This window comes from Beauveria bassiana (genome assembly GCF_000280675.1).
Source record: "Beauveria bassiana ARSEF 2860 unplaced genomic scaffold BBA_S00005, whole genome shotgun sequence".
Lineage (NCBI taxonomy): Eukaryota > Fungi > Ascomycota > Sordariomycetes > Hypocreales > Cordycipitaceae > Beauveria > Beauveria bassiana.
The window spans coordinates 41,362-66,059 of NW_007930840.1; the positions used below are offsets into that span (position 1 = coordinate 41,362).

The window sequence follows — 24,698 nt, forward strand, 5'->3', positions numbered from 1 at the left end:
ATTAACCCTGAACCCTTAACCCTCTCAACAGAACAGACCTCGGCTACGCGACGTGACATGTATAGTTAACGCTCAGCGAGCCACTCACGCTCTTCCGCAGCTACTTTTGATGGTGTTAGTGCCAGAACCAATCCCCCAGGCCTGCTACCTAGTTACAACCCGTCGTCATGAGGGCACGTACGGTGGCGTGGCTGAACATGTGTGTCTCGCCGTATGGCGTTGATCGACAAGTCATATACCAAATTTTTCAATATGGCTGAAATGGCTTGATGCATAAGCATGGATCGACTATTAGACTTTTATTTATGGTTTGGCAGCGTTGTCTGCAGGTCTCGACAGAGGGGTAATATGCCAAGCTAGGAATCTGCATGGCTGTCACAATAGACGAGGGGATGGTGAAAAAGCCGGAAGTACAAGTCAGCTACTATTGGAACGTGTAAAACCCCCGCATTTCTCAGCTCTGTAAAGTTTGTAGGCCGAGAATAACAATCAAGGTTGTTGTAGATGAGTTACAAGATGATCAAATCGTTGTAGATATAAGCGCTAACCATGAGGGACTATCTATATATGTGTTGAGGGAATAAAAAATTGGTATCGTGGCACAAGAAAAGAGTAAAGTAAAATAGGCCTCTGAAGTGAAAGACTTTTGCCTGACGAGGTCGCGAGTTAGTTAGTGCTTGTACTTTTTGCAAGATACCTGGCGAATCTTGCGCTTCAAGTGGCCCTTTTTGCTAACGTGAATCACGAGAGCCGTGAGCTTGCCGCCGTTGAAGCAGGCCGAGTCAAGACCCCAGGTATGCTTGCCAATTTGCAGCCCGCGCTTGGCATCGTGGCCGTAGACGACGGTGCGGCGGTCGGCTTTGCGGATCTGGGACTGGCGGAGATCCCAGAGGTCGGCCCAATCATGGCCTTGGTGGGTTTCGATGGGGATTAGGTCTTCAAAGGCAATGTTGGCGTGGGCGTTCTCGTCGGAACCGTCATCATGTTCCTCAGCATGTTCATCTGCATCCTCGTTCGAGAACTCTTCACCGGGATCCCCGTAATGGTCAGGAATCTGGTGGACGCGATGATTGGGCGGCTCAATCAGAGAGCGCATGTACATGACAGCCCAGGGATCTTGTTCGAGAGGGTGGATGCCCGGGACCAGGCCAGCATGCACAATGTACATGGCCAGGTCGTCGGCCGACAAAATCAGCGGCCTCTCCGTCAGCCACTCGATCTGCTCCTTGGACAGCTGGCGGGCCGTCTCGCGGTCGCGCTTCTTGCTGCGGCGTTCTTGAAAGTCTGGAAACTCGACGCTCTCGCTGGCCTCCTCCTGCTCCTCGGCCGAGGCGAGGGCGAGCAGCACGCGGTCCTCGTGGTTGCCGCGGACGGCCGAAGCGCCGAGCTCCATAAGGCGGGCAAGAACACGCGACGAGTGCGGGCCCTTGTTGACCATGTCGCCAGCAGCGACGATGTGGTCGGTGGTGCCGTCGTAACCGACGCGATTGAGCAATCGGTCGAGCGCATCGTCCATGCCGTGGATGTCGCCGATGACGATGAGCCGACGGCCGTTACCGGCCGTAGGAATGACGTTGCGCGGGAGCCTCTTCATCATCGTGGGTTCGTCAAACTTGACGTGGCGAATAAGCGTGTCGACGTCATTGTCGTCGTCACTGTTAGGCTGCTGCTGTTGCTGCTGCTGCTGCTGCTGCTGCTGATTTGTCTGCGAGGCCGTCGTCCATGCGCGGAGCGATACGAGAGGCGCGGTGGAGAAGCGCCAGAGTCCAGCAAAGATAATTGTGAAGATAACGGCGGCGAGCATAATAGTGTAGAAGCGTCGATGCTGCCACGAGGGTTCTGGACCCAGACGCGGCATGGTGGCTGCTTGCCTGCGTGGCGCTAGAGGTCGATCGCGGGTACGGTGGTACGGATATAGCGCTGATATTAAGGTAGTAAATCTTATCGTCGCGAGGTTCGTATATGTGAAGCGAAATCGACGATGAAAGTAGCCAGGAACTGTGCGAGAAACGGCACGTTCATGTCAAGGTGAGGTAAAGAGAGGTTTCATGTCGGCGCCTGAACTGAGGTAAAAAAAAACAAAGTCCAAGGGTCGACGCCAAGGCGCTGCCGTGATAACCTTGAGGGCTGGAAAAGGTCTCAGATGGCCTGTTTTTAGCGGCTCTTTAGCGGACTCCAGACGGCTTCGGTGGGTGTCTACTTCATCAGTTTAGCCGTCTTTTCGGCACGCTAGCGGGGTTGGTTTCGGTATTTTAACAGGGCTTAGTGCATCAAAAGGCGCTGAATCAGCCGACTAGATTGCGATGCAACATCGCGTGCCGTGTCTGTGACATGCCATTGCTGGAGATTAGGTTTGGTCGTTGTATCAGTATGACACTGCACAAGACGCTGTGAGGGTCGCGAGGTGGTCATTTGCATAGTGGTCAATGATCTACTCCGCCGGGAGTCAGAGCTTATTCTTGGGGGGGTTGAGTTGGTGGCTTTTCGGGGTTGCTTTTGAATTTCGGGAGATGTAAAAATACCTGTACAACAGCACTATTTTGTCTTACCCACCACCATGGAAGCTGAGTTGTTGTAGCGACCGTGAGGAAACAATCTCGTCGTGTAAGCTACTTGCATGGCCTAACGAAGTACGGATGTACAGTCAATAGTTAACAACAGCTAAGATATGCATCTTGTCGGTTTATTAAACAGAGATAATCATTTTTTTGAATATACTAAAGCTATAGTTGTTATTTGGGGGTATGAGTTTTAACAGAAATGGTGGCGTAAACCTACCGGTGTGTACTGGAATGTCACTAGTGATGAAATAATGGGCTGCCCGTTTTATCTTTCTGAAAAATCGGCAAATTCGAAATCTAGCGCCAAACATTATAAGAGTATTGAACCGTCGAGTCCTATCGCCGTAGGCTTGATTCGCTATTCTTTTGACCATGTTATGATAATTCCACGGTCCTGTGAGCCTAGTTAGGGTTAAGGGTTAGTGAGTGATCAAGGATATAGGGTTAATCTACCATCACACTCCACAGACATCCTCGTCTCGGCGGCCGTCGGCGTTGGAGAACACTGGCAGAAGATCCAAGTGCTTACTCTATACTTTGAGCAATGTTTTTGATACAGACGGCGTTGGAGTCCTGCAATGGACGCTACACAGTACAAACAAACAAACCAAGCCCGTCTATCAGAGCAGAGCAATAGAGGGTGTATCATACATTAGCCTCTACCACATGCGCAAGTAAGCCATCGACTCTAATCGTACAGAGTTGTGAATATGTAATCTTACACGGCGGTCGTCTCTATGCACGCAGGTGGGTGCTCAAGAATTCGCACTTGACCCCTGCCTACACAGCCTTCCATCGTACAATATCGCAGGAGATCAAACCAATTCAAACGCCTAGCCGCAATGCCGCATCCCAAATGATTTGTATGTACGGTGCCACAGAGCATCCTTCCTCGTTCCCCTCGTCTCCCTCGAACCGGCCGGTCCATCACTTTTGACTATTCGCCGCCGCAATCGCCGCCTGCTCCGCCCGGTATCGCTCGTTCTCGACGTCTCGCCAATCCGGCGCGACCGGCTCATTTCCACTCGTCTCGCGTACCGCGCCGCCAAACGCCGATCCGCCGGCGTACAGCTGGTACCCCTTGTCGCCGTCCGCCGCCCGCGGGCCGTTGCTCGACTCGCTCTTGTACGCCACGGGCATGTTGCCGCGGAACCGCTTGCGCATGTCCACCATGCCGCGCTTGCAGTCGCCGTACCCCTTCTTTAGCTGCTGGCAGCGCGTCGGCAGCGTCGATGACAGCGGCTCGCGCAGGCAGTCGGCCGCCCGGTTGCGCTGCACCATGACGCAGTCGGATTCCTGAAGGCACTGGGCCAGCGCCTCGCCTGTTGCGGTTCGGTTAGCGGTGAAAGGGGAGGGCTTTGAATGCGAGCTCGCTAGACGTACGCAATTCCTGACACGAGCTGGGCATGGTGAGATTGTGAGTTTTGAGGGCTGTTGATCCAAAAGTAGAGCCGCCGGGACAATAGGCCGATTCCAAACAGCTGATCCAGGCAAGTTTCGCGCGCAGCTGATTGGACGGGTCCTCAGCCACTAACAACTTGTGTATAGGTAGTAGCTAGCCACACTAGAAACCACGCTAGGCCTACTTGGCCTAGTTGATTCGACAACCGCCACAGTCTTTGTGAAGCAATATCAAGAGAATCCTATAATTTTATTTTCATCAATTTACACAGAACATATATTCCTTATTCACGTAGACTCAGGTCTCTAAAACCACTCAATATGGGCGATGCACCGAAATAGACTTCTCCACGTTCTTCTCAACAGAATGAACCCTGGACTTGGACTGTCTCCATTTCTGCAGAAGAGGAATTCCAACCCCAGTCCAGACAGTCAAAGCCACCACCCAAGCAAGCGAGCTCGCCCAACCATGTGTTTTGGCAAACTTGGGTGCCTGACTGCCAGGCATCTGAAGCTGCTGGAATGGAATCACGACAGCCTAGCCGACAGAGACCATGAACCCGAGAACAAAAGCGCGCTTCTGCTGATCGCCCTTTAAGCTACCATGTCCCCAAGGGTGTCAATATCAATGGTCCTGCCCTTATTGTTAACAGAACTCAGACCATCGTCTCACCTGAAGGAACGTTTGTGGCCAACACACCTCATATTCCGGGGTCGTAAAATAGTTTAAAGAGGATCAAATGTTGCATTGACCAACATATTTTTTTTACCCATGTAGTCGCATGACAGACAGATTATAATACGGCTATCTGTGGATTAATCTTGGGCAAAACAAAAACAAAACAATGTATTAATGGGCTTGATGCGATGACCTTATGCGATGGCTTGATGCGAACAAGTATAGAGTCACCAACTATCGTGGACAAAAAGTTTTAAACAAATCACCATCCATTCCGTCTAGGAGGGAATAATAGATTTTTTCCGGCAAATTTACGAAATCATCAAATAATAATTTATTGTAATCTAGCAGTACCTGCCGTGGTGGCTGTGGGTAAGGGCCTTCTAACTAGTCTAGCCACAGTGTGGCGCATGACCCGTTCATCAGCGATGATGATCGAATGTGTTGCTTGCACCTTCACATGCTTGTGACATCATCTCTTTCGTCCACCCATTACAGCTCTTTCTACTCTCTGACCTGCCTCCTAGAAATGCGCATCAAATGTCTATCTTTCTAATCACCTAAGATTCCTAATATAGCTCTTGTCATGGTGCCCTCTATTACTTTGTCGTCTGGACTCCTCGAATAATCGCACTACCATGGCTGTTCCCTTTATCGGTCGCCTCCATCCGTATGTTGCACGCACCACGGCGCATCGCATCAATGCTGTCGCACGGTTTCGACCACTAACTACTCGTGCCGCAGCATGGAGTACATTGCTCTCGTTGGCTCCTTTTTCCTCGTGTTCCTTGAAGCCATCATCCGCATCTGCACCCTAGCACTGCGTAAGCCTGCCCGCAAGCGATCAAATTTGCGCAAACAAATGGACGCAGCTGACACATGATAGCCTCGTTTCTGGTCGCCTACTTTTATCGGGCGTCGCGTCGACTATTCCTACGATTTTCTTCACCCGAAGACAAGCGCGTTAATCGCAAGACCAAATGTAAAGTTCTCTTTACCTACTACTGTTCACGCATTCGCCAGCTGACCCGGCCTAGGCATCTCCGACTCTGTCCGAGACGCAGCCGACTTTGTGGAGCTGTGTCGGTTTTGGGGCTATGAAGCAGAAGAGCATATTGTGCAAACCAAGGACGGCTACCTTCTTGGCCTTCACCGTCTTCAGTGGAAGCGCGGTGAAGAGGGCCAGAGAGTCAACAATGGCCCCAAATCCATCAGAAAGCGTGTCATTTATATGCATCATGGCCTACTCATGAACTCTGAGGTATGGGTCTGTCAGACTGACGAGAAGCGATGTCTGGCTTTTGAGCTTGTTGAACAAGGCTTTGATGTTTGGGTAAGTTGACTCTCCTCATCAATATGCGCTCGCTGACAGGAGCAGTTTGGCAACAATCGCGGTAATAAATACTCCAAAAAGTCAATCCACAGCTCACCCAACTCAACACGCTTCTGGGACTTTTCTATTGATGAATTTGCCTTTCATGATATTCCCGACAGCATCGAGTATATCCTGGAGAGTACTCGGCAACAGAGTCTTTCCTACATTGGTTTCTCGCAAGGCACTGCTCAAGCTTTTGCCACGCTGGCCATTCACCCAAAGCTCAACCATCAAGTCAACGTATTCATCGCTCTCGCCCCAGCCATGGCTCCTGCTGGTCTGTCCAACGGTATCGTCGACTCCCTTATGAAGGCTTCTCCCTCCGCACTCTATCTCATGTTTGGCCGTCGCTCCATCTTGAGCTCTGCAACCACTTGGGAGTCAATCATGTATCCGCCTCTCTTCGCTCGATCCATTGACATGGGTCTTTCATTCCTCTTCAATTGGAAGACTCTCAACATCTCGTACAGCCAAAAGCTTGCCGCCTATCCGCATCTCTATTCTTTCACGAGTACCAAGTCTGTCGTTCACTGGTTCCAAATCATTCGCAACCGTTCTTTCCAGCTCTACGACGACGACGTTCACCAGCCCATAAGCGTCACTACCTCGCGCAAGTCCTCAAAGGTGGCCAAGTATCCAACGCGCAACATCCGCACTCCCGTTGTTCTCGTGTACGGCGGCAGCGACTCCCTAGTCGACATCAACAGCATGCTACGCGAGCTGCCTCCCCAGACTGTCGCCACCGAGATCCCCCACTACGAGCATCTCGACTTTTTATGGGCTCGCGACGTCGATGTCCAGGTCTTCCAACACGTCTTTGACGCCCTTGACAGCTTCACCGACGCCGAACACACCGTAGAGGAGTACGACCGGTACCACATTGTTCGCTCCGAGAGTCTCATGGGCTCTGGCCTGCTCGTCAATGCCAACAGCACGACCGACAGCGATGCCTCCGTTCTGGGCAGCAAGAGCCACGGCCACCTCCCCGTTCCACAGCCGCACGTCGCTCGAGAGCCGGCTGTACGCTCCCGCGCCGCCACCGTCGGCAGCTCGCCCTCGACTTCCTTCAAGGGTGTCAAGTTTGAGCCTTTGCCCACCAAGAAGCCCCAACTCGACAGCAGCGTGCCCGGCTCCAACTCTGACAAGCTTCGCGGCGTCGGCGTCCGTCGGGAGCCCGAGCAGCTCACGGGGCTCAACGTCTCCGTTTTGCGCGATGGCCGCGGGATAAGCCCCGGCCAGGCCAACGCCGTCGGCGGCGTCGTCGCCGACACGAGTGGCGTGGAGCGCGCCGACGTCATTTCATCTTCGGGCGAGGAGAAGAGGGCCGAGAAGAAGACGTTGAAGAAGCGTCGCTAGAAGCAGCCGTCATCGGCTGATGTGTTTTGTTGCTTTCCGAACCCAGCCTTTAAGGACCCAGAATTTTGGCAATTGTACATGAACGAAGTTGTAAACAAGCTTTATCCTTAGCCTCTTTATACCCCGCAATGCATATGAATTTCAGTTAATTACTTCCAGTTCTTGTAGAGAATCATCTTATAAACCAGTCATTCATATATTTTTGGCCTCTTTATATCTTGCGATGCATATCAATTTCGGATGAAACTACTTTCACTCACGGTTCTTTTTGAAAGTCATTTTGTGAATCAATGGTTCATTATACGTTTCCGCTGCCTTACGCGGCCACGTCTTATGTTAAGAAAAACACATATTTACGCCCCTTCTCCTTATTCAGTCACCAACGGTTTTCTCTCTTGCTCTTTCTCAATAAATAAACTATTTTTGCAGCCATGCGGCTCATCTTTCCGTCCTCGGCTCGAATCACACACATCCAGAATACCTTTTCCAGCGCCCGGCAGCAAAAATGGCGGGGGGCCGGGAGGGCATTGTCAAGGCGGAGATGAATTGGGCCGGATGAACAAGCCGGCAAAAGGAGGGGCAATGCATCAACAAGATGAAGGGTATCGCTTGGTATATAAAAAAATCGTCGTCCATGATAAGGAAATGATAGTGCAAGCAAGTTTTCTTTCTTTGGCGATCCAAAGATACGCCGCTCAGAAATGGCTGATAATACACCTGGACATGGTTGTTGTCCAGGACTCTACGGGTAAATTGATGGGGAGGAAGGGGGTGGTGGATGACAAACTGGACTTGGTCTGCTTGTCTCAGAGCACAACTGTGCCCAGGGGGAGGACCTTACTGGCATCGCCGTGGAACTTGGCTCGATACTCTATGATTCCTTGACTGATTGTCTTGAAATCTTTCACTTTGCGGTTCCGGTAGTCGGTAAGCAGTTGACGGAGCCCTTCGATGTACTCTTGCCTTCTCGGTTCTTCGCAATCCGTATACGCACCCAGCTGCAGCAGGATTTGGTCATCTAATATCAACGGTATATCTTGGTCAGTTCTTTTTTTGCCATCGCCAGGCCTGACTGAGCTTCCTCGACCTTCGCTACATGGCTCCGTCACACGGAGAGCGCCAAAACGTACCGGGCGCACTCATTTCCGCAAAGTGCTGGAAATGGCAGTTTTTCCCCCGAGGGCACACATTGCCTGCCAGTTCGTCTGGGCAAAGCGGCAGCTTGGGGTCGATCTTATTGCTGTAAGTGGCAGATCGTAGTCCGCCGGCAACAACTTTGCTGAAATCAGGGTGGAACCGGTACGAGCGAAAGTACCGTAACGGAGAATCGTATGCTAGATAGCTTGACTGCACGGAGGTACTCCCCGCCGTCTCGGGCGCGCGCTCTCGTACCTAATAACCAACGGGTTAGTCTGGATCACTTACCATTGAGAGAGGTAGGCACTACTTCTCTCTCTTGCTCCGTTGGAGCAGAATCTTGTCGGCCTGCAGATAGTAGCTCGGCACTGAGAGCGGCTACAGCTGGATCGCTGTCAGTAAGCTCGAGTGCAGCATCAGACGTTTGCTGATTGGGCGAAAAATGTCCTGTTTCAAACGGGCTTGCATCAGCCGGCTCGTAGCCGTCAGAGTCTTCATCAGCTTCCTCTCCACTGCCAGCTGCCTCTTCCATAGCAATATCCTCGTCGTTGGTAGATGCGATTGCTACTTCAGCGGCTGCATCATGCGAGTCTTTTAGAGCCTCATACTGCATGCCTTGTCCGTCTGATAGTGCAGAGGCAGCTGTGTCATCGCCAACCAACTCGGGACTTGACCGAGAACTCGAATCTGTCGCAATGTGATCAGAGCTCAGCATGTCAACAGGATTCGCCAAACTTTGCCGGGACCTGTCAGTATTTGCAATAGACTCAGTATGATCACGAGCTGAGGCTGTCCGAGGAGCAACCGGTTCAAGAGTCGAGGTAACGGGAACGTCGTCGTCGGAGATGTAGTCCAGGTCTTCCCGCAGCTTCTGCTCTTCCTCGAGACCTTCTTTGAGTTCTCGCTCGATATTTGCCACTTGCGACTGGAGAGCCTTCAACCTCAGCATCTGTTCTTTTCGGCGCGATTCCAGCATTGGAAGTCGCTCGCTCGCGGCACGAGATCGATTAATTTTCGGCGACCCAGGTGATGCCAGTCTTCTCTCTTCTATCTTGGGTAGTCGATGAGAGGCAGTATCGTGTTTCATAGAAGCAGAAGCATCTGGAGAGCTCGATTTGGCTTCATAGATATCGTATGCCCTCGGTCGCGGCGAGGCTGCTGGGGAAGCTGGCGAAGACAACTCGAGTCTTTTCTTTGCCTCCGCCTGTGCAATTTTCCGCTTCATTGCCTCGATCTTCTTGTTCAGCAAGTCCTGCGGGGTTGCCGGCGGCGTGCTGAATGATGAGGGGCTTTGAAGCGAAGGGACATGTAGCAGCCTTTTACCGGGGTTGGTAGGTCCATGCAAGGAAGACATACGCTGCTCAGGAGATCCCATCTCCATATCAATGTCGTCATCGTCATCGCTAACGTCAATGAGGAACGGTCGAGTTTGTGCGAACGGCTTTTGGAAAGGGCCCTCGGAAGCACTACCGCTTCCACTATTTGACGTGGCTAGTGCTTTCGTGGGGGAAGGAATCGGTCGAACAGCCTCAGATGTTGAGATTTTGGTAGCTTCTTCACTTGCCACCACCGCCTGCAAAGCTGAAGACAACTCCGCTGGAGATGCTCCATGATCAGGGCTGGAGAGTCTCTTTTGGTTAGACGCAAGTTCCGAGGCTGCTATCGCTGCCTGTTTTTCGAGCTCCTTTTGCTTCTGTTCGCGCGCCTTGAGTAGTGCCTCCATCTTCTGCTGTAAGAGTTTGGACTTTTCCGAGTTTACTTTCATATTTGGGGGTTTGGCTACTTTGCCAATGACGGTTGCTCCGCCAGATTTTGCAGCTTTCGATCCTTTTGCAGCAAGAAGTCGTGCGATGCGGTCTTTGCGTGACTCCGATTTATCGATCGAAGCGTCTGCCGTTACAGTTGTCCTCTCAGTCTTTTCAGTCTTTGAATCAGTGCAGTCGATCTTGGAAGGCGCGAGGACCGCAGTCGGGGCCGCAGTCGCTGGCTTCGGCGACGACGTCCCGAGCCCCAAGTCACTGAAGAGCTGATCGAGGACAGACTTGTCAATGCCTTCATTGACATAATCCTGGTAACCAATATTGGCCGCTCGTAACCGTATAATAGCGTCTTTTGCTTTGTTCCTGACTTCCATAATATCGGTAGGTTTCGGTTGCACCCCCGTCGTACCAGGAGTGATGACTGTCTCTGAATTGCCGGTGGGTAGAAGCATAGGCCCGGATGAAGATAAACCCATCTCACCAGCTGAAAGAAAAGGCGAGTACGAGCCGGAGCGATCACGCTCTTCGTCGCTCATCTCAACGTAGCTATTATCGATTTCGGTTGTTGGTTGTTCCTGCTGAACTACATGTACCGGCTCTTGCGACTCATACAGATCCTCGAATTCATCAGCAGTTATTTCTCCTTCTTCTGCCGAGTCTTCGATGGTTGCATTTGCTCGGTTCGACTTCTTTTTGGTATACGTGCCGATCTGCTTCGTTGTTGGGCTTTCTGCTTTTCCAAAAAAGCCTAACCCGAGACCCGGGATTGCCTGTTTATTGTGGTCGAACGAGTGCTGAGTCGCGTCGGCGTGATTTGCGCCCGCGTCTGACGTGCTGCCTCCAACAAGCGCGTTTGGTTCTGATGGTAGAACACCCGGCCCATGGCCATAACCGTACAACGGCTGTGCCATGTGTGCGGGATGAGGTGAGTTCGACGTCAAAGTTGGCGTTGTCTCAAAGGCTTGGCGTCATAGGCAAGAGAATTGGCTTCGAAGGGCCGGGAATTACCTAATTGTAGAATCGCGCGTATTTGCTCTACCTCCCAATAAGTATCAATGCGCGGTGCACCAAGAAAAGTAAAACTTCACGTTCTGGCACGTCTATGAAACGCGGTCGCAGAAATCGCTTGTGAGGGTACGGAGTTTTCTGATGAAATTAGACTTCGGGCCGTGGAACGAGGACCACCCATGGTCGTCTAAATCTGGTCTAGCGCTTTTGTCACCTGCGTGATGTCAGATCACGTGAAATCATTGTTTACTTGGGTGGGGTTTTACCCCGGCAACGAGCCTCTCAACGGGCGCCGATCAAGCCAATTAAGGGCAACAGAGAACACAAACGCTCGTCTTAGCCTTGATCAACAAGGCAATTGACGACATTGACTTCGTGCGCCGATTTACTTTCGGCAGATTCTTCATTTCTTTGTACTTTTCTTTTCGCATTGCCGTATTGAGATCTCTTTTTCAACGCTGGCCAGACTCACTGACACGCTTGTTGATACGCGTTCATGTTCTGACTTCGTGTACATCAACGGCTGTTGATGTTGATGCGCCGACGAAATGACTTTTACATATAATGCGCCATCGCAACGGCGTAATCCGTTCTCGAGAACAGACTCCCCAGCTTCTGCGCAAGCGACAGGTGGCCGGCCCAAGTCTGCGCTCTTCTCTTCTCAAGAGCCAACGAGCCCTTCACATAGCCGATCTCATTCTGGCAATAATTTGGGAATAGTATTGACCCCGCCAGCCATGAAGAATGGGCGGAGAGACTCACGAAGCGGCACTCCCACCTCCGGTACATTTGCACCTGCTTTCATTAAAACGGAGGAGATGATGCGCGGCTACGACACTGTCAAAGGCATTGAAGGCGAAAATGACTTTTCCGGCAAGCGATACGTGTGGCTAAAGGATCCCGAGGAAGCCTTTGTCAAAGGATGGGTCGTAGAGGATAAGCCAGGTGGCAAACTACTCGTTCAGCTCGATGACGGCAGTGTGAGTGGTAGTACTGCTAACGAGGCTAGCCCATGCTAATAGTGAACAGCGACGAGAAGTTGATGCTGAAAGCTTTGACAAGGTCAATCCTACGAAATTCGACAAAGCTAATGACATGGCTGAGCTCACGCATCTAAACGAAGCCTCTGTGGTGCACAACCTCCGCATCCGATACCAGTCAGACCTCATTTACACATACTCAGGCCTCTTCCTGGTCACTGTGAATCCATACTGTCCATTACCCATATACACAAACGAGTACGTCAATATGTACCGAGGAAGAAGCCGAGAGGACACGAAGCCACACATCTTTGCTGTTGCAGATGAAGCGTTCCGCCATTTGGTCGAAGAAGGCTCCAATCAGAGCATTTTAGTTACCGGTGAATCTGGAGCTGGTAAAACCGAAAACACGAAAAAGGTCATTCAGTACCTTGCTGCTGTGGCGCAGTCCGATTCCGCGAACAAAAATCGCGGACAGCATGCTAACCTATCGCAACAAATCCTTCGCGCCAACCCAATTCTCGAAGCTTTCGGTAACGCGCAGACTGTTCGAAATCACAATTCATCTCGCTTCGGCAAATTCATCCGAATCGAGTTCAACCGCAACGGCGCAATTACCGGCGCGCACATAAATTGGTACTTGCTCGAAAAGTCCAGAGTTGTTCGTATCAACGGCCAAGAACGTAACTACCATATCTTCTACCAGCTTCTCAAGGGAGCAAATTCCCGCATCAAGAAGGAGTTCATGCTTGATGGCTGTGACACGAGCGACTTTTCATACACTCGTGATGGCAACGACAGTATTGTCGGAGTTTCAGACACGGAAGAGTGGGATACCCTTATGGAGGCCTTCCAAGTCATGGGATTCTCCGAGCAGGATCAATTGTCTATTTTGCGAACTATTGCGGCTGTTTTGCATCTCGGCAATGTCGAGGTCAAGAAGGAGAGCCGAAGCGCAGACCAGGCTTCGCTTTCTGCAGACGCAAAAGCGCAGGTTGCCAAAGTCTGTAAGCTTCTTGGTGTGCCCGTGGAGCCCTTTATCCGCGGTCTGTTGCATCCCAAGGTCAAAGCCGGGCGTGAATGGGTGGAAAAGGTGCAGACCCCCGAACAGGTTCGTCTTGCGCTTAATGCGCTAGCCAAGGGTATCTACGAGCGCGGCTTTGGCGACTTGGTTTCTCGAATCAACCATCAACTTCATAGCTCCGGCATGGGACCTGACGAATCACACTTCATTGGTGTTCTTGATATCGCTGGTTTCGAGATTTTCGACCACAACAGCTTTGAGCAACTGTGCATCAACTACACAAACGAAAAGCTACAGCAATTCTTCAACCATCACATGTTTGTGCTGGAGCAGGAAGAGTATGCTAAGGAACAGATCGAGTGGCAATTCATCGATTTTGGTCGAGACTTGCAGCCAACGATTGACCTCATTGAACTCTCTAACCCTATTGGTATATTTTCTTGCCTCGATGAGGACAGCGTTATGCCCAAGGCTACCGATAAGACTTTCACTGAGAAGCTCAACTCTCTGTGGGAAAAGAAGACTCCCAAGTACCGACCTTCCAGACTGGGCGCGGGCTTCATTCTTACCCACTATGCCGCAGAAGTCGAATATGATACCACCGGCTGGCTTGAGAAGAACAAAGACCCTCTCAACGACAACGTCACACGACTACTTGCGAGTTCGAGTGACAAGCATATCGCCGCACTGTTTGCCGACTGCGCTGACCCAGATGATGAGATTGCCAGCAGCCGCAACCGTGTCAAGAAGGGCTTGTTTCGAACCGTCGCCCAACGCCACAAGGAGCAGCTTCACAACCTGATGAACAAGCTGCACTCTACACATCCTCACTTTGTCCGATGTATTCTTCCCAACCACAAGAAGCGCCCCAAGACGTTCAGCAACCTTCTTGTTTTGGACCAACTACGCTGCAACGGTGTGCTTGAGGGAATTCGAATCGCTCGCACTGGATTCCCTAATCGATTGTCATTTGATGAGCTTCGCCAGAGATACGAAGTTCTTTGCTCCAACATGCCCAAGGGTCATCTGGATGGCCAGACTGCTGCCACGATTATGCTTGAAAAGCTTGCTCTGGACAAGGCTCTCTACCGTGTTGGTCTCACAAAGGTCTTTTTCCGTGCTGGCGTCTTGGCCGAATTGGAAGAGCGGCGTGATGCCCTGATCACCGAGATAATGTCACGGTTTCAGTCGGTTGCGCGAGGCTTTATCCAGCGACGTGCGGCATACAAGCGACTCTTCCGGACGGAGGCTACCAGAATCATTCAAAGAAACTTCAACGTCTATCTCGACCTTGTAGAAAACCCCTGGTGGCATCTTATTGTAAAGATGAAGCCTTTGCTTGGGTCTACAAGAACAGCTTCTGAAGTGAAGAAAAGAGACATGATGATTCAGCAGCTGAATGAAAAGATGCGCCTCGAGCTAGAAAGCAAAACTAAGCTCGAAGAAGAACGCCGCAATTGCTTTACTGAGATTGCGCGCGTCCAGCAGACTCTGGAGAGTGAGCGAGCGCTCGCGTTAGACAAGGAGGAAATTTTCAAGCGACTTCAAAAGCGGGAGGCTGAGCTTGAAGAGAAGCTCTCAGGTGCTTTGGAGGATCAGGAACGCCTGGAGGATGAGCTTGATGAGATCATGGAAGCCAAAGTGCGCGCCGAAGAAGACCTCGAAAGGCACCGCACCCAACTTGCTCAGGCTGCTAGCTTGATCGCGAAGCTAGAAGATGAGAAGAAGACGCTCTTGGCACGTTCTGTTGAGCTCGAGCAATCATTCAACGACATTTCACAGCAGCAGTCTGAACGTTCAAAGCAGGAAGAAGCTCTCGAGCGCGAGATCAAGATGCTACAGAGTCAATTGTCCCTCAAGGACCGCAAAGCACAAGATCTGGAGAGCAAGCTTCTCAAGCTGGATCAAGAAGTACAAGTAAAGCTTCATGAGACACAAAAAGAACTTGATCTTGCAAAGACTCGCGAAGCGCGCGTCATTCGAGAGAATAAGGACATCCAAAAGCAGCTTGCACAGCTCTCCAAGACTTCTACCGAGTACGAGGATCTCGTTCGCGACAAGGAAAGCGAGCTTTCACTCCTCCGTAGTGACAAGAGACAATTCGAATCCGAGCGTCGCGGCTTCGAGGCGCAAAAGAAGGCTTTGACCGGTGACATTGAAAAGACTACTGCCAAGTCTCGGGAAATTCAGGCCGAGCTCGTTGCGCTGAAATCGAAGCACTCTCAGCTTGAAAAAGAGTCTGAGGACGCCAAGAATCTGCTTGAGGCACGTCTATCTCAAGATGCGCAAGCCGACAAGACCAGACAACAGCTCGAGTCTCAAATCAAGAACCTCAAAGAAGAACTGTATCAAACGCAGATGGATCTGAGCCGAGAGAGACAGTCTCGTGACGACGTCCTGCTCTTGGGCGAGCATAAATATCACGCTCTCAAGGACGAGTTTGACAACCTCAATGAGTCCAAAATTATCATTGAAAAGGAGCTCTATGTACAGCAAGATTCCCTGCGAAGGCATGTAGAAACTCGCAAGGTCGTTGAGCAGGAGCGCGACGAAGCCCGCATCGAAATCCGCAAACTACGTGCGGCCAAGGCGGAGATGGAAGAAGCCCGCGTTCTTGCAGAGGAGAAACGTGAACTTGAAGCAGCTAAGGCAGCCAAGGATCGCGAAGCCAGTCTACAACGAGACCTCGATGCCGCCCACTCTCGCCTTGAGTGGTTCGAGACTGAATGTGCCAAGCTCACTCGCCACATTGAAGGCCTCAACAAGACAATGCTTGCTTCTGGCGATTTTGGACTGAAGAATGATCAGGCCAAGGAACGCATGGAGCGTGAGCTAACTACTGTCAAGAGCCGGCTTGCGGCATCGGAGAATGACAACCGAGCCCTGTTAAACAAGCTGCAGCAAAAGGGTCTCGAGATCGCTCGATCGACCTCCAAGGCAAGCGATGCGTCTCGTGGGCAAGTTCTATCTCTCCAGAAAGAAAAAACGAGACTGGAAGAGCATAATGCTGTTCTTGACAGACAACTGGGCGAGGCTCAAGTTACCATTGCTTCGCTAGAAAAGAGGACAGAAAAACTGCAGCTCGACTTGGAAGATCTCAACCACGAAGTTGCGCGTGAAGTCAAGTCAAGCCGCAACGCCGAAAAGGCCTCATCCAACTTTACTGCGCAGCTTGCCGAAGCCAACCGCACGGTGGAATCCGAGAGACAGCTGCGCACGCAAGCTCAGTCGACTGTGAGGACGTTGCAGGCATCTTTGTCATCCCGCGACCGCGAGCTTGAGGATCTTCGCGAGCAGATGCTCAAGATTCTCAAGACGGTCGATCCTGAGGCCACACCCTCCATCATGGATGGGGCGAGCGAGCGTGGCATCGCAGTCAATTTTGACCTAGCCCGCAAGGTTGAAGAGCTGCAGCAAAATCTACGCGCTCAGACTGCAGCACGTTCCAACGCCGAGTCTCAGTTGTCTGAGCTTCGCGCCTCGCGGGGCGATCCCAACCGCCCCAAGCTGGAGGAGATTCACCTCAACGAAGCTCCGTTCAATGGCTCGCCTACGCAAAGGAAGTCCAAGGCGCGAAGAGTTTCCAACACGACAACGCCAACGCGTCGCAACCAGCAGCCCGAGTTTGAACTTCAGGACTCTGTTCGCTCTGACAAAACCGCCGATACTGCGCTGTTGAACAACCGTATGGATATGAAGGCAGAAGTTGAAGAACTTCACAACCAGCTTCAGCTAAGAGACATGCAAAACCGACACCTGCAAAGTCAGCTCGACCGCGCAACTCCTGGCCCCGACAACAACTACGATGAGCAGAATCCGTCCATGCGTCGCATGCAAAAACTCGAAAAGGCCAACAGTCGTCTACACGACCTCTTGGACGACTCTGCTCGCAAGGTGTCTACTCTCGAGAAAAATATTCGCACTGGCGAGCTGTCCTTGCGTGATATCCAGGCTCGGACCCATGAGGAGTTGCTCGACGCTTTCAACAACCAAGAAGAGTCTCGCCGCTCGCTGCTTCACAGTCATAAGGATGCTGTAGCGGAGCTCACTGACGTCAAGTCTCACTTTGATAAGATGCGCCACGACCGCGCCAAGCTGGAAGTCGAAGTGCGCGACGTCAAGTCGGATCTGCATGAGATGACACAGGCCCGAGAGCAAGAGGCACAGAGCCGCAGTCAGCTACTTCAAGAATACACCGATCTCCAAATTCGCCTCGACGCAGAAAGCGCTAGACTAGCAGACGTGACCTCGAGTCTCGAGACTTACAAGTCGCGCGCTGACGAGTACTTTGGCAAGTTAGAGCAAGCTGAGATCTCTGTCCTCAAGGCTACTCGCGCCGAGCAGTTTGCCAAGTCTCAGGCTAGGGAAGCCGAAGATTCTTTGGCTGAGACCATGGCCGAGCGCCAGAAACTCGATAACCAGATTGAGGACCTGCAGAGACAGAATCAGCGTCTTGATGAAAAGGTTGAGGACATTTCAACCGATTTGGAAGCGGCATTGCAAGCCAAGAAGCGCCTCCAGCATGAGCTCGAAGATTATCGTAGCCAGCGCGCCATGGACATTGAGGACAAAGAATCCAGCATGGAGCAGACTCGCAAGAAGTATCAGGCTGAGTTTGCTACCCTGACCAAGGAACTTGATCTTGCCCGCGAGGAAAAGCTGTACAAGCAGACTGAGATTACCAGACTTCGAGAAGAGCTTGATGATCTTCGATCCAAGTGGGACGACGAGGTCTTGAACAGCTCTACTTGGTCCAAGGAAAAGGCGCGCATGGAGGCCACTCTGTCCGATGTATCTGCTTCGCGCGAGGAAGCTGCCAATGCGCATAGCGAGGCTCAGGGCAAGGTCGTATCTTTACTGTCGCAGGTACGCACGCTGCGAACCAGCGTCGATGAAATTACCGCCGAACGCGATCGCCTGATGCGCGAGAAGCGCAGCGTGGAGAGCCGTCTTGAGGAAGCCAAGGCTGGCCTCGACGGTCTCGCTCGCGGCGATAGTGCCTCGCTGCGAGATGCTGCCAACATGGACAAGGAGATTCTCGAGCTCAAGTCGAACTTGGCTAAGCAAGAGGATGTTGCCACGGCTGCAGTGGAAAAGATGCGCCGTTCAGAGGCTTTGGTGGCCGAGATGCAAAAGGAAGTCGTCATGGAGCGTGAGAACAATGCTTCCGTGCTCTCGCAAAAGGCAGCCGTAGAGCGCACACTCAATGAGGCCCAGCTGAAGCTGGTGGATCTAGAGACGAAGGGATTCTCGAGCGCCAGCCAGGATATCAAGTTTTTGCACAGGAGAATTCAAGAGGTATGTAGGATGGTCTTTGTTTGACTTGTTCGTGTTCTAATTGTTCTAGCTTGAATCACAACTCGAGAAACACGAGACGGAGAAGTCGCAGTCGCAGCGATCAACACGCAACGTAGATCGTGCCGTCAAGGACCTGCAGGGCCAGGTCGAACGGAAAGACCGACAAAACGCGCAGCTTTCAGAAGACGTCAGCCGGATGCGCGAAAAGGTCGACAAGCTTCTGAAGACGATCGACGAACTGCAGGCGTCCGAGTCGGCGATTCAGCTTTCAACGCGACGCGCAGAACGCGACCTGCGGGAGGAGAAGGAAAAGACATTGCGCCTGGAGCGCGAGGTGGATAGTTTGAAGGCGTTCAAAAGCGGTGGAAGCCTCAAGCTCAAGACGAGTGGGAGCATTCGCAGCAGGATCAATGCATTGGGAGTGATAGAGGACGAAGACGAAGACTCAAGCCTGAGTCGCGCACCAAGCTTGACCAAGGGCTTCATCTGATTGTAGCTATACTCTATGGGTCGTTATGGAAACGTGATGGTTTACAGGCTATCGGGGCCAGGAGGCGGCGTTGTGTATCTATGGTTAATGATTGGTGATTTGGGGTATATGTTAATATGAGCTTGATGCGTCTATATGCTGAGTTGAAATTATCATCATTCTTGCAATAATGTGACATGGTTCATAACATTTTCTCTGCAGGCATATGGACTGGTGTACCAGCAAGTTGGCGTGCTGATCAATAAATAGCAGCAGCCAGACCCCGATGGGAATCAAAGCCAAGGTCCAACGTAATTTCAAGGCGCCGTCAAAGAGAGCGAGTAAGTGAATGAACATGCAGATCTTGAGTTACTGGCCTGATTTCCAGAAAGAAGAGGGTTGACCCATCGCCGAATAGTGGGCGACTTGCACGCGTCGACGCGAGGTGGGCTGGTGGGTTGACGTTTTTCGCGTGCCGGCGTTCGACGGAGATGGGGGGGGGGGGATTTTGTGTGTAATAATTAATAAAATGAATCAGGCTATGCTTTTCCTTTCGTGCCTGGCCTCTTCCAAATTCTGCGTGCTAAAAAAAGTCATGTAGTGGGCTGGTGTGGCCTTTGGGATAGCTGTACTCAAAAGCTGCCCTCGAGCATAGGTTGGTGAATAATATACATAAACTAATCTCAAAGCCTGCATCTAGATAGATCTGACAGTTTTTAAATCTTGGTCTCGGGCACTTTTTTCTTCTTATTCCCTATTCCCCGCTCTGTGTCATAAGATATGCGCAAGACTCGGTTTACAACTTTCATGAATGCTGGTGCACATCAGATCAATGTTCCTCGGCCACCAGACAATGCGATGACTTCTTAAGAATACACAGACATAGTCAGACATTCCTAAAGGAAAAGAGAAAAAACAAGGAAAGCACTTGTTCTTTCTTTTCACGCCTCCACGAGGTCATAGTGACCCGTGGACAATAAAGGCCCAGCTCCAGGGTAGGCTGTCTACCAGACGCGAACCTTTGACCTCGCTCATAACCACGCAAAACAAAGCACTCCTTTTCGGTATAGACATCTAACTAGCCACTCAATCCCCCTCCTTTTCAACTTAGCCTTCGTCACCACCAAAAAATCAATGCACCACTTCCACCTAGTGATAGGTGGTGTGAGAATCAAAAACATAGGGTCTGGCCGGGGATTGAACCCGGGACCTCTCGCAAGTTGTTAAACTCAGGGTGGACCCTAAGCGAGAATCATACCACTAGACCACCAGACCAGTGAATGCGCTCTTATTGGAGCTGCTTGTTGGAAAAGCGGCGGCTTATTGAATCTTATATGGTGGTGAAGAGATTGTGCGAAAATCAGAGCAGACTTGACCAATGGTGTGAGCCAATCGTCAGCAAGGCGATTCCACAATTAAGCGGACGAATGAAGGTTGCTTTCAATCTGTGCATCGATGAAGCCGCCTCTCATCCAAAGACAAGAAAATGGCCCATTTCGTGTTTCTCCATCCTCTCGGATAAGCCATGGACGCAAAACTCCAGACTCGTCATCTCACTGCGTGGGCGGCTCTGCAGTTTCTTCTTGGGTCCCATCTACCGAACCACGGTTTAATGTCATAGCGGCCAATACGAGGATCAAATTATCAAGATGCTTGAATCCTGGCTCAAGGACCTAGGCGCTTAAAATAGAAAAGACCACTGCTGTCTTTCGCCCCCAAGTCGTGCTCTCAACCGAGTTTATCAATTTCTTCCCGCAGGTACCCTCCAAAGGTCAATGGTTTGGATAGATATGCTGTAATACCGGCCTATGCTCAACAACGCAATGCCATTACTTTATAATCAAGTGGAAGTTATCTTGCTATCTGCGCTTGCAAAGCGCCTTCAACACCATGTCTCTCGAGCCAGTTTCCTCCGAAATACAAATTATATGAGAGAAATTCGACTTCTTTATAAATGCATACGTTTGTATACGCTTGGAGCTTTCACAGTAGTTCTTGCATGTTCTACCCACCGGCAAACAACGTCGCGAAGCACCGAGGTCGGCGACGTAAGCATGAAGTACGCTTCATCCGCTAGCTCCCCCCCATCTACAACAATGAATCTTGGCAATTGAGCTAGAATATATATCCCTCGATACTCCAAATCCCGTCTAGCGCGTCGCACGCTGGGATTGCCATGCCATAGCATCAATGCATCCATGCGACTGTAGCTTGCGATTAGACGCCTCAATTAATTAGAGGATCGTTTAGTCTGAGTATTCTCTACTCACGGCAAAGCATAGTTACTCGATGACGTACTATTGCTACCTTGCTGTGCTATTCGATGCAAATGCATATCGATGCCGGCCGCTGTAGTCTGTACCTCAATACGCCATCGTCGTCAGCATGCAATCATAAGGTACATTTAGCCTCGTACACGTTTCTAATCCAACAGAAATCTTCCGGGCGTCATCCTGCGCGCCTTTTCGCGTGCTCTGCACTCTCTTGCCGGGTCGTGACTGCACTGAGAGCAGCACTGCGTCTAGTCCAGCCCACCCGCGAGTGCCACGGCGCTGAAGCGCAGGTCGCCGCCCGCCCTTTCGAGAAACTTGAGCGGGCCGAGCGCCAAGCCCTTTTCACTGAGGACATCCTCGTCAGCACTGAGTGCGCCGAGGCGGATGGGTCCCTTGCGGCGGCCGTCGAGCTCGTACAGCGCGCCGTCGCTGCCCTTGACGAAGCAGACATAATGCAGGTCGACGTCGTCTTGAGCGTCGGGCGCGGCGGTGGCGCCTTGCGAAGCTGCCTGCCTGTGCGCGGCGGCGAGCTCGGGGGTCTGCTCAAGGAGCTTGGCGCGGTGTGCGGGATCGAGCGGGATCGATTTTTCGAGGAGCTTGTCGAGGGTCGAGCCGGATTCTGTGCCATTACCTCGTTAGCCTCATGCATATTCGTCTTGTCAATCGCACACGCTGCGTTAGCATACCGATAAACTCCCGAGCCGGGCCGTTGGACACGGCGTGCAATAGGCCCATCATGCCGCAAGCGTTGCGAATCGTCTGCCGCCACCACACGACGGGCTCAGCGGCGCCATGGCCGGCGTACTCGTCAACTAGGCTGTCGGCCGACAGACGCTGGCTCTCATAGGCAGCGCTGACGGGGAAGACGAGCAGCAGCGCGAGCGCGGGGCGGGGGATAAAAGCGAGCAGGTCGGGCTCTGTCAGCGAGTAGACGTCATGCATGCCGAGGGCGGGGGATACGCCGAGTGTGTGCAAGAGGTCCGTCATCAGCGGCGGGTTCGCCTCGAGCGGGATAAATGCGGGCGCATCCTGGCCGGGGTCAGGATTCACGTTGGACATGACTGCGGCGTGTGTCTTGCTGATGATGGAGGGGAGCTGGGGAGAGCTTTAAGCTGGGGATTCATTATTCATGGTGGGGTAATGACGTTGAGGCGCCTGCCTCGACTACCTGGCAAAGATAGGTGGGCAGCCGCAATCAAGCAACAGGAAAGATTGTATTAATTGTAAAGACAACACTGACTGAGAATACAGCTCTCGTCTAGTAAGTTCCCAACTTCTTTAGCAAACATACGCTCTTCTCTCATAGTACAAACTACTGCGAACCATTCTCCTACCATGTAACCACTCAAACAAGGCCTCAACTCCTCTTATACAACCGCTGATAATACACTGTAATCATACTTTGGAAGGTCGACCGCGGCGCCTGGGCTTGGGCTTCTCCTCTTCATCTTCTTGCTTGTCCTCAACCTCATCTTCACCGGCCTCGGGCTTTTTGGCCTTGGGCGCCGACTTTGATGCAGCTTTGGGAGTAGTCTTCGCCTTCTTGGCAGGAGGCGCCTCCTCCTCATCGTCATCTTCCTCCTCAGTAGCCTTGGTAGACTTTCTGGTTTTGCGCGCAGCCTTGGCCCCTTTAGCGGGGGGAGCTTCCGCCTCATCATCATTCTCCTCAGCGGCCTGGGTAGATCTTCTGAGTCTAGGAGCAGCTCTGGTCTTTTTCGCAGAAGGAGCCTCGTCTTCGTCGTCTTCGTCCGCAGCGGCCTGAGTTGATTTTCTTGGCTTAGTAGCGGCCTGAGCTCTTTTGGCAGGCGGAGCATCGTCCTCGTTATCTTCCTCCTCACCAACCTGCTTAGGCTTCCTAGCTTTCGAAGCTGTCTTCGTCGTAGCCTTCGCTTTCTTGGAGAGAGCATCCTCCTCCTCTTCCTTCTGGTCGGCCTGCTTAGACTTGGCGGACTTAGGAGCAGCCTTGGTCTTTTTAGCAGGAACCTCGTTGTCTTCCTCTTCTTTCACAGCCTTGGCCTTTCTGCCGCGACCGACGTTGGCTTTGGTAATGGGCGCGTCGTCTTCCTCGTCGTCCTCTGCCTTGATCTGCTTGCCTTTCTTTGCAGGGGCTTTGGTCTTTTTGGCAGGCGGCTCGCCTTCATCCTCCTCCTCGGCCTTGACCTTTTTACCCTTGGCCTTGCTGTCTCGGCCTCGCTTCTTGGTCTTTGGCTCATCCTAAACAATTAGCGCTGCGCATAATGTCGCGGTCAAAGAATCGTACCTCGTCAGTCTTTTCAAGGGCAGCCTTCTCCTTGGCGCTGAGACGGATGCCCTTTTCACCTGGTTTATTCTTCTCAGGATCCTATAATAGTCAGCCAGAGTATGATAAAAGTAAATGCATTACATACTCCCTTGAAGTCTTCGGGATCAATGTGCGCCTGCTTCACGCAGCGACGAACTTTTTCCTGCACCTCAGAGTTTTGCCTAGAGTCTGTTAGCTTGCGACTCTTGCAGCTTAAGGGCGACGTACGCCAACTCATCGTAGCCATCAATCTCATCAAAGTCCCACTTGCCATCGCCCTTGTCGCATTGCTCGTGCAGGCGCTGCATCTGCTCGCCCGACACGCATCCCCTGTACAATTAGCGAGGGCCAATCACTGAAGAGTTGGCATCCTACCAATGCTTCCACGACCAGCTGCCATGGGTATCAATCTCAACCCAGGTGCCGAATCTTAACTCGCCCTTGGTGATCTTGATGGCAGCCTTTTTGCACACACCGTCCTTGCATCCGGCACGGTTGTTGCCAGAAAGTTCTGCATTGTTAGTAATTAAAAGGTACATATCTGTGTGGAAACCTACCGATGCGATATTGAGGCATCGTGGTTGATGGGTCAAGCTATACGGCGGCGCGCCTAAACACTGACGTAGACACGGGCGTAGCCAGACGCGACTGCTGCCGGTAGGATGGAGAGTGGAGAGCTGCGGAACTCGACGCTGTTTCAAATTGAAATAACTGCGATGATAATTCCAACAGATCGCTGGCAATTCTTTTGCTGATTCGATAGCAAAAAGTCGGCCAAGTTGAGTGCAAGGTGCAAGTTTGCAGCTGTCGTCCCCGCGACGCCCCGCGCGTTGGGGGCAAATTACTGCCAATCTGCGACAGCGCAGATGCCGCATACCTTGCACGCGCCAGCAAACAGCAGTAGAAAATTTTTTCTTGTTACACTCGCAACTTTTCTTTTCTTTTCTTCTTCTCGGCATGACAGCAATTGGAAAATTGAATTTTGTCAGTCGATTATGTAGAGTTACTAGCTGTGCTGCTCCCTACTCCGTTGTACAGCATGTTTTAGGCAGCCTAGTCAATATGAGTCGCTCAAGGCGTAGACAATTTGCTTCAG

At 51.7% G+C, this 24,698-nt stretch overlaps 7 protein-coding genes across 7 annotated transcripts; 2 read left to right on the forward strand and 5 right to left on the reverse strand.

The window, feature by feature from the left end:
* Nucleotides 1-670: 670 nt before the first annotated feature.
* Nucleotides 671-1,858, reverse strand: BBA_02318 (Ser/Thr protein phosphatase family protein; the record flags this gene model as incomplete). The annotated part of the gene is made up of 1 exon (XM_008597415.1): nucleotides 671-1,858. The coding sequence occupies one exon, from the start codon at nucleotides 1,856-1,858 to the stop codon at nucleotides 671-673; it is 1,188 nt and encodes a 395-aa protein (XP_008595637.1).
* A 1,630-nt stretch (nucleotides 1,859-3,488) lies between these two features.
* BBA_02319 (short chain dehydrogenase) lies at nucleotides 3,489-3,969 on the reverse strand (the record flags this gene model as incomplete). The annotated part of the gene is made up of 2 exons (XM_008597416.1): nucleotides 3,489-3,883; nucleotides 3,945-3,969. 2 exons carry the CDS (start codon nucleotides 3,967-3,969, stop codon nucleotides 3,489-3,491), a joined length of 420 nt encoding a protein of 139 aa, XP_008595638.1.
* Nucleotides 3,970-5,279: 1,310 nt separating this feature from the next.
* BBA_02320 (ab-hydrolase associated lipase region) lies at nucleotides 5,280-7,372 on the forward strand (the record flags this gene model as incomplete). The annotated part of the gene is made up of 5 exons (XM_008597417.1): nucleotides 5,280-5,311; nucleotides 5,386-5,465; nucleotides 5,528-5,623; nucleotides 5,679-5,974; nucleotides 6,020-7,372. 5 exons carry the CDS (start codon nucleotides 5,280-5,282, stop codon nucleotides 7,370-7,372), a joined length of 1,857 nt encoding a protein of 618 aa, XP_008595639.1.
* An 806-nt stretch (nucleotides 7,373-8,178) lies between these two features.
* Nucleotides 8,179-11,180, reverse strand: BBA_02321 (uncharacterized protein; the record flags this gene model as incomplete). Its single annotated transcript, XM_008597418.1, has 3 exons — nucleotides 8,179-8,390; nucleotides 8,503-8,764; nucleotides 8,820-11,180. The coding sequence occupies 3 exons, from the start codon at nucleotides 11,178-11,180 to the stop codon at nucleotides 8,179-8,181; spliced, it is 2,835 nt and encodes a 944-aa protein (XP_008595640.1).
* Nucleotides 11,181-12,014: 834 nt separating this feature from the next.
* Nucleotides 12,015-19,069, forward strand: BBA_02322 (Myosin; the record flags this gene model as incomplete). The annotated part of the gene is made up of 3 exons (XM_008597419.1): nucleotides 12,015-12,257; nucleotides 12,307-18,579; nucleotides 18,629-19,069. 3 exons carry the CDS (start codon nucleotides 12,015-12,017, stop codon nucleotides 19,067-19,069), a joined length of 6,957 nt encoding a protein of 2,318 aa, XP_008595641.1.
* Nucleotides 19,070-21,569: 2,500 nt separating this feature from the next.
* Nucleotides 21,570-22,380, reverse strand: BBA_02323 (ubiquitin carboxyl-terminal hydrolase, family 1; the record flags this gene model as incomplete). Its single annotated transcript, XM_008597420.1, has 2 exons — nucleotides 21,570-21,940; nucleotides 22,008-22,380. The coding sequence occupies 2 exons, from the start codon at nucleotides 22,378-22,380 to the stop codon at nucleotides 21,570-21,572; spliced, it is 744 nt and encodes a 247-aa protein (XP_008595642.1).
* A 336-nt stretch (nucleotides 22,381-22,716) lies between these two features.
* BBA_02324 (protein kinase rad3) lies at nucleotides 22,717-24,178 on the reverse strand (the record flags this gene model as incomplete). The annotated part of the gene is made up of 6 exons (XM_008597421.1): nucleotides 22,717-23,535; nucleotides 23,582-23,662; nucleotides 23,709-23,784; nucleotides 23,831-23,932; nucleotides 23,978-24,113; nucleotides 24,160-24,178. The coding sequence occupies 6 exons, from the start codon at nucleotides 24,176-24,178 to the stop codon at nucleotides 22,717-22,719; spliced, it is 1,233 nt and encodes a 410-aa protein (XP_008595643.1).
* Nucleotides 24,179-24,698: the final 520 nt, after the last annotated feature.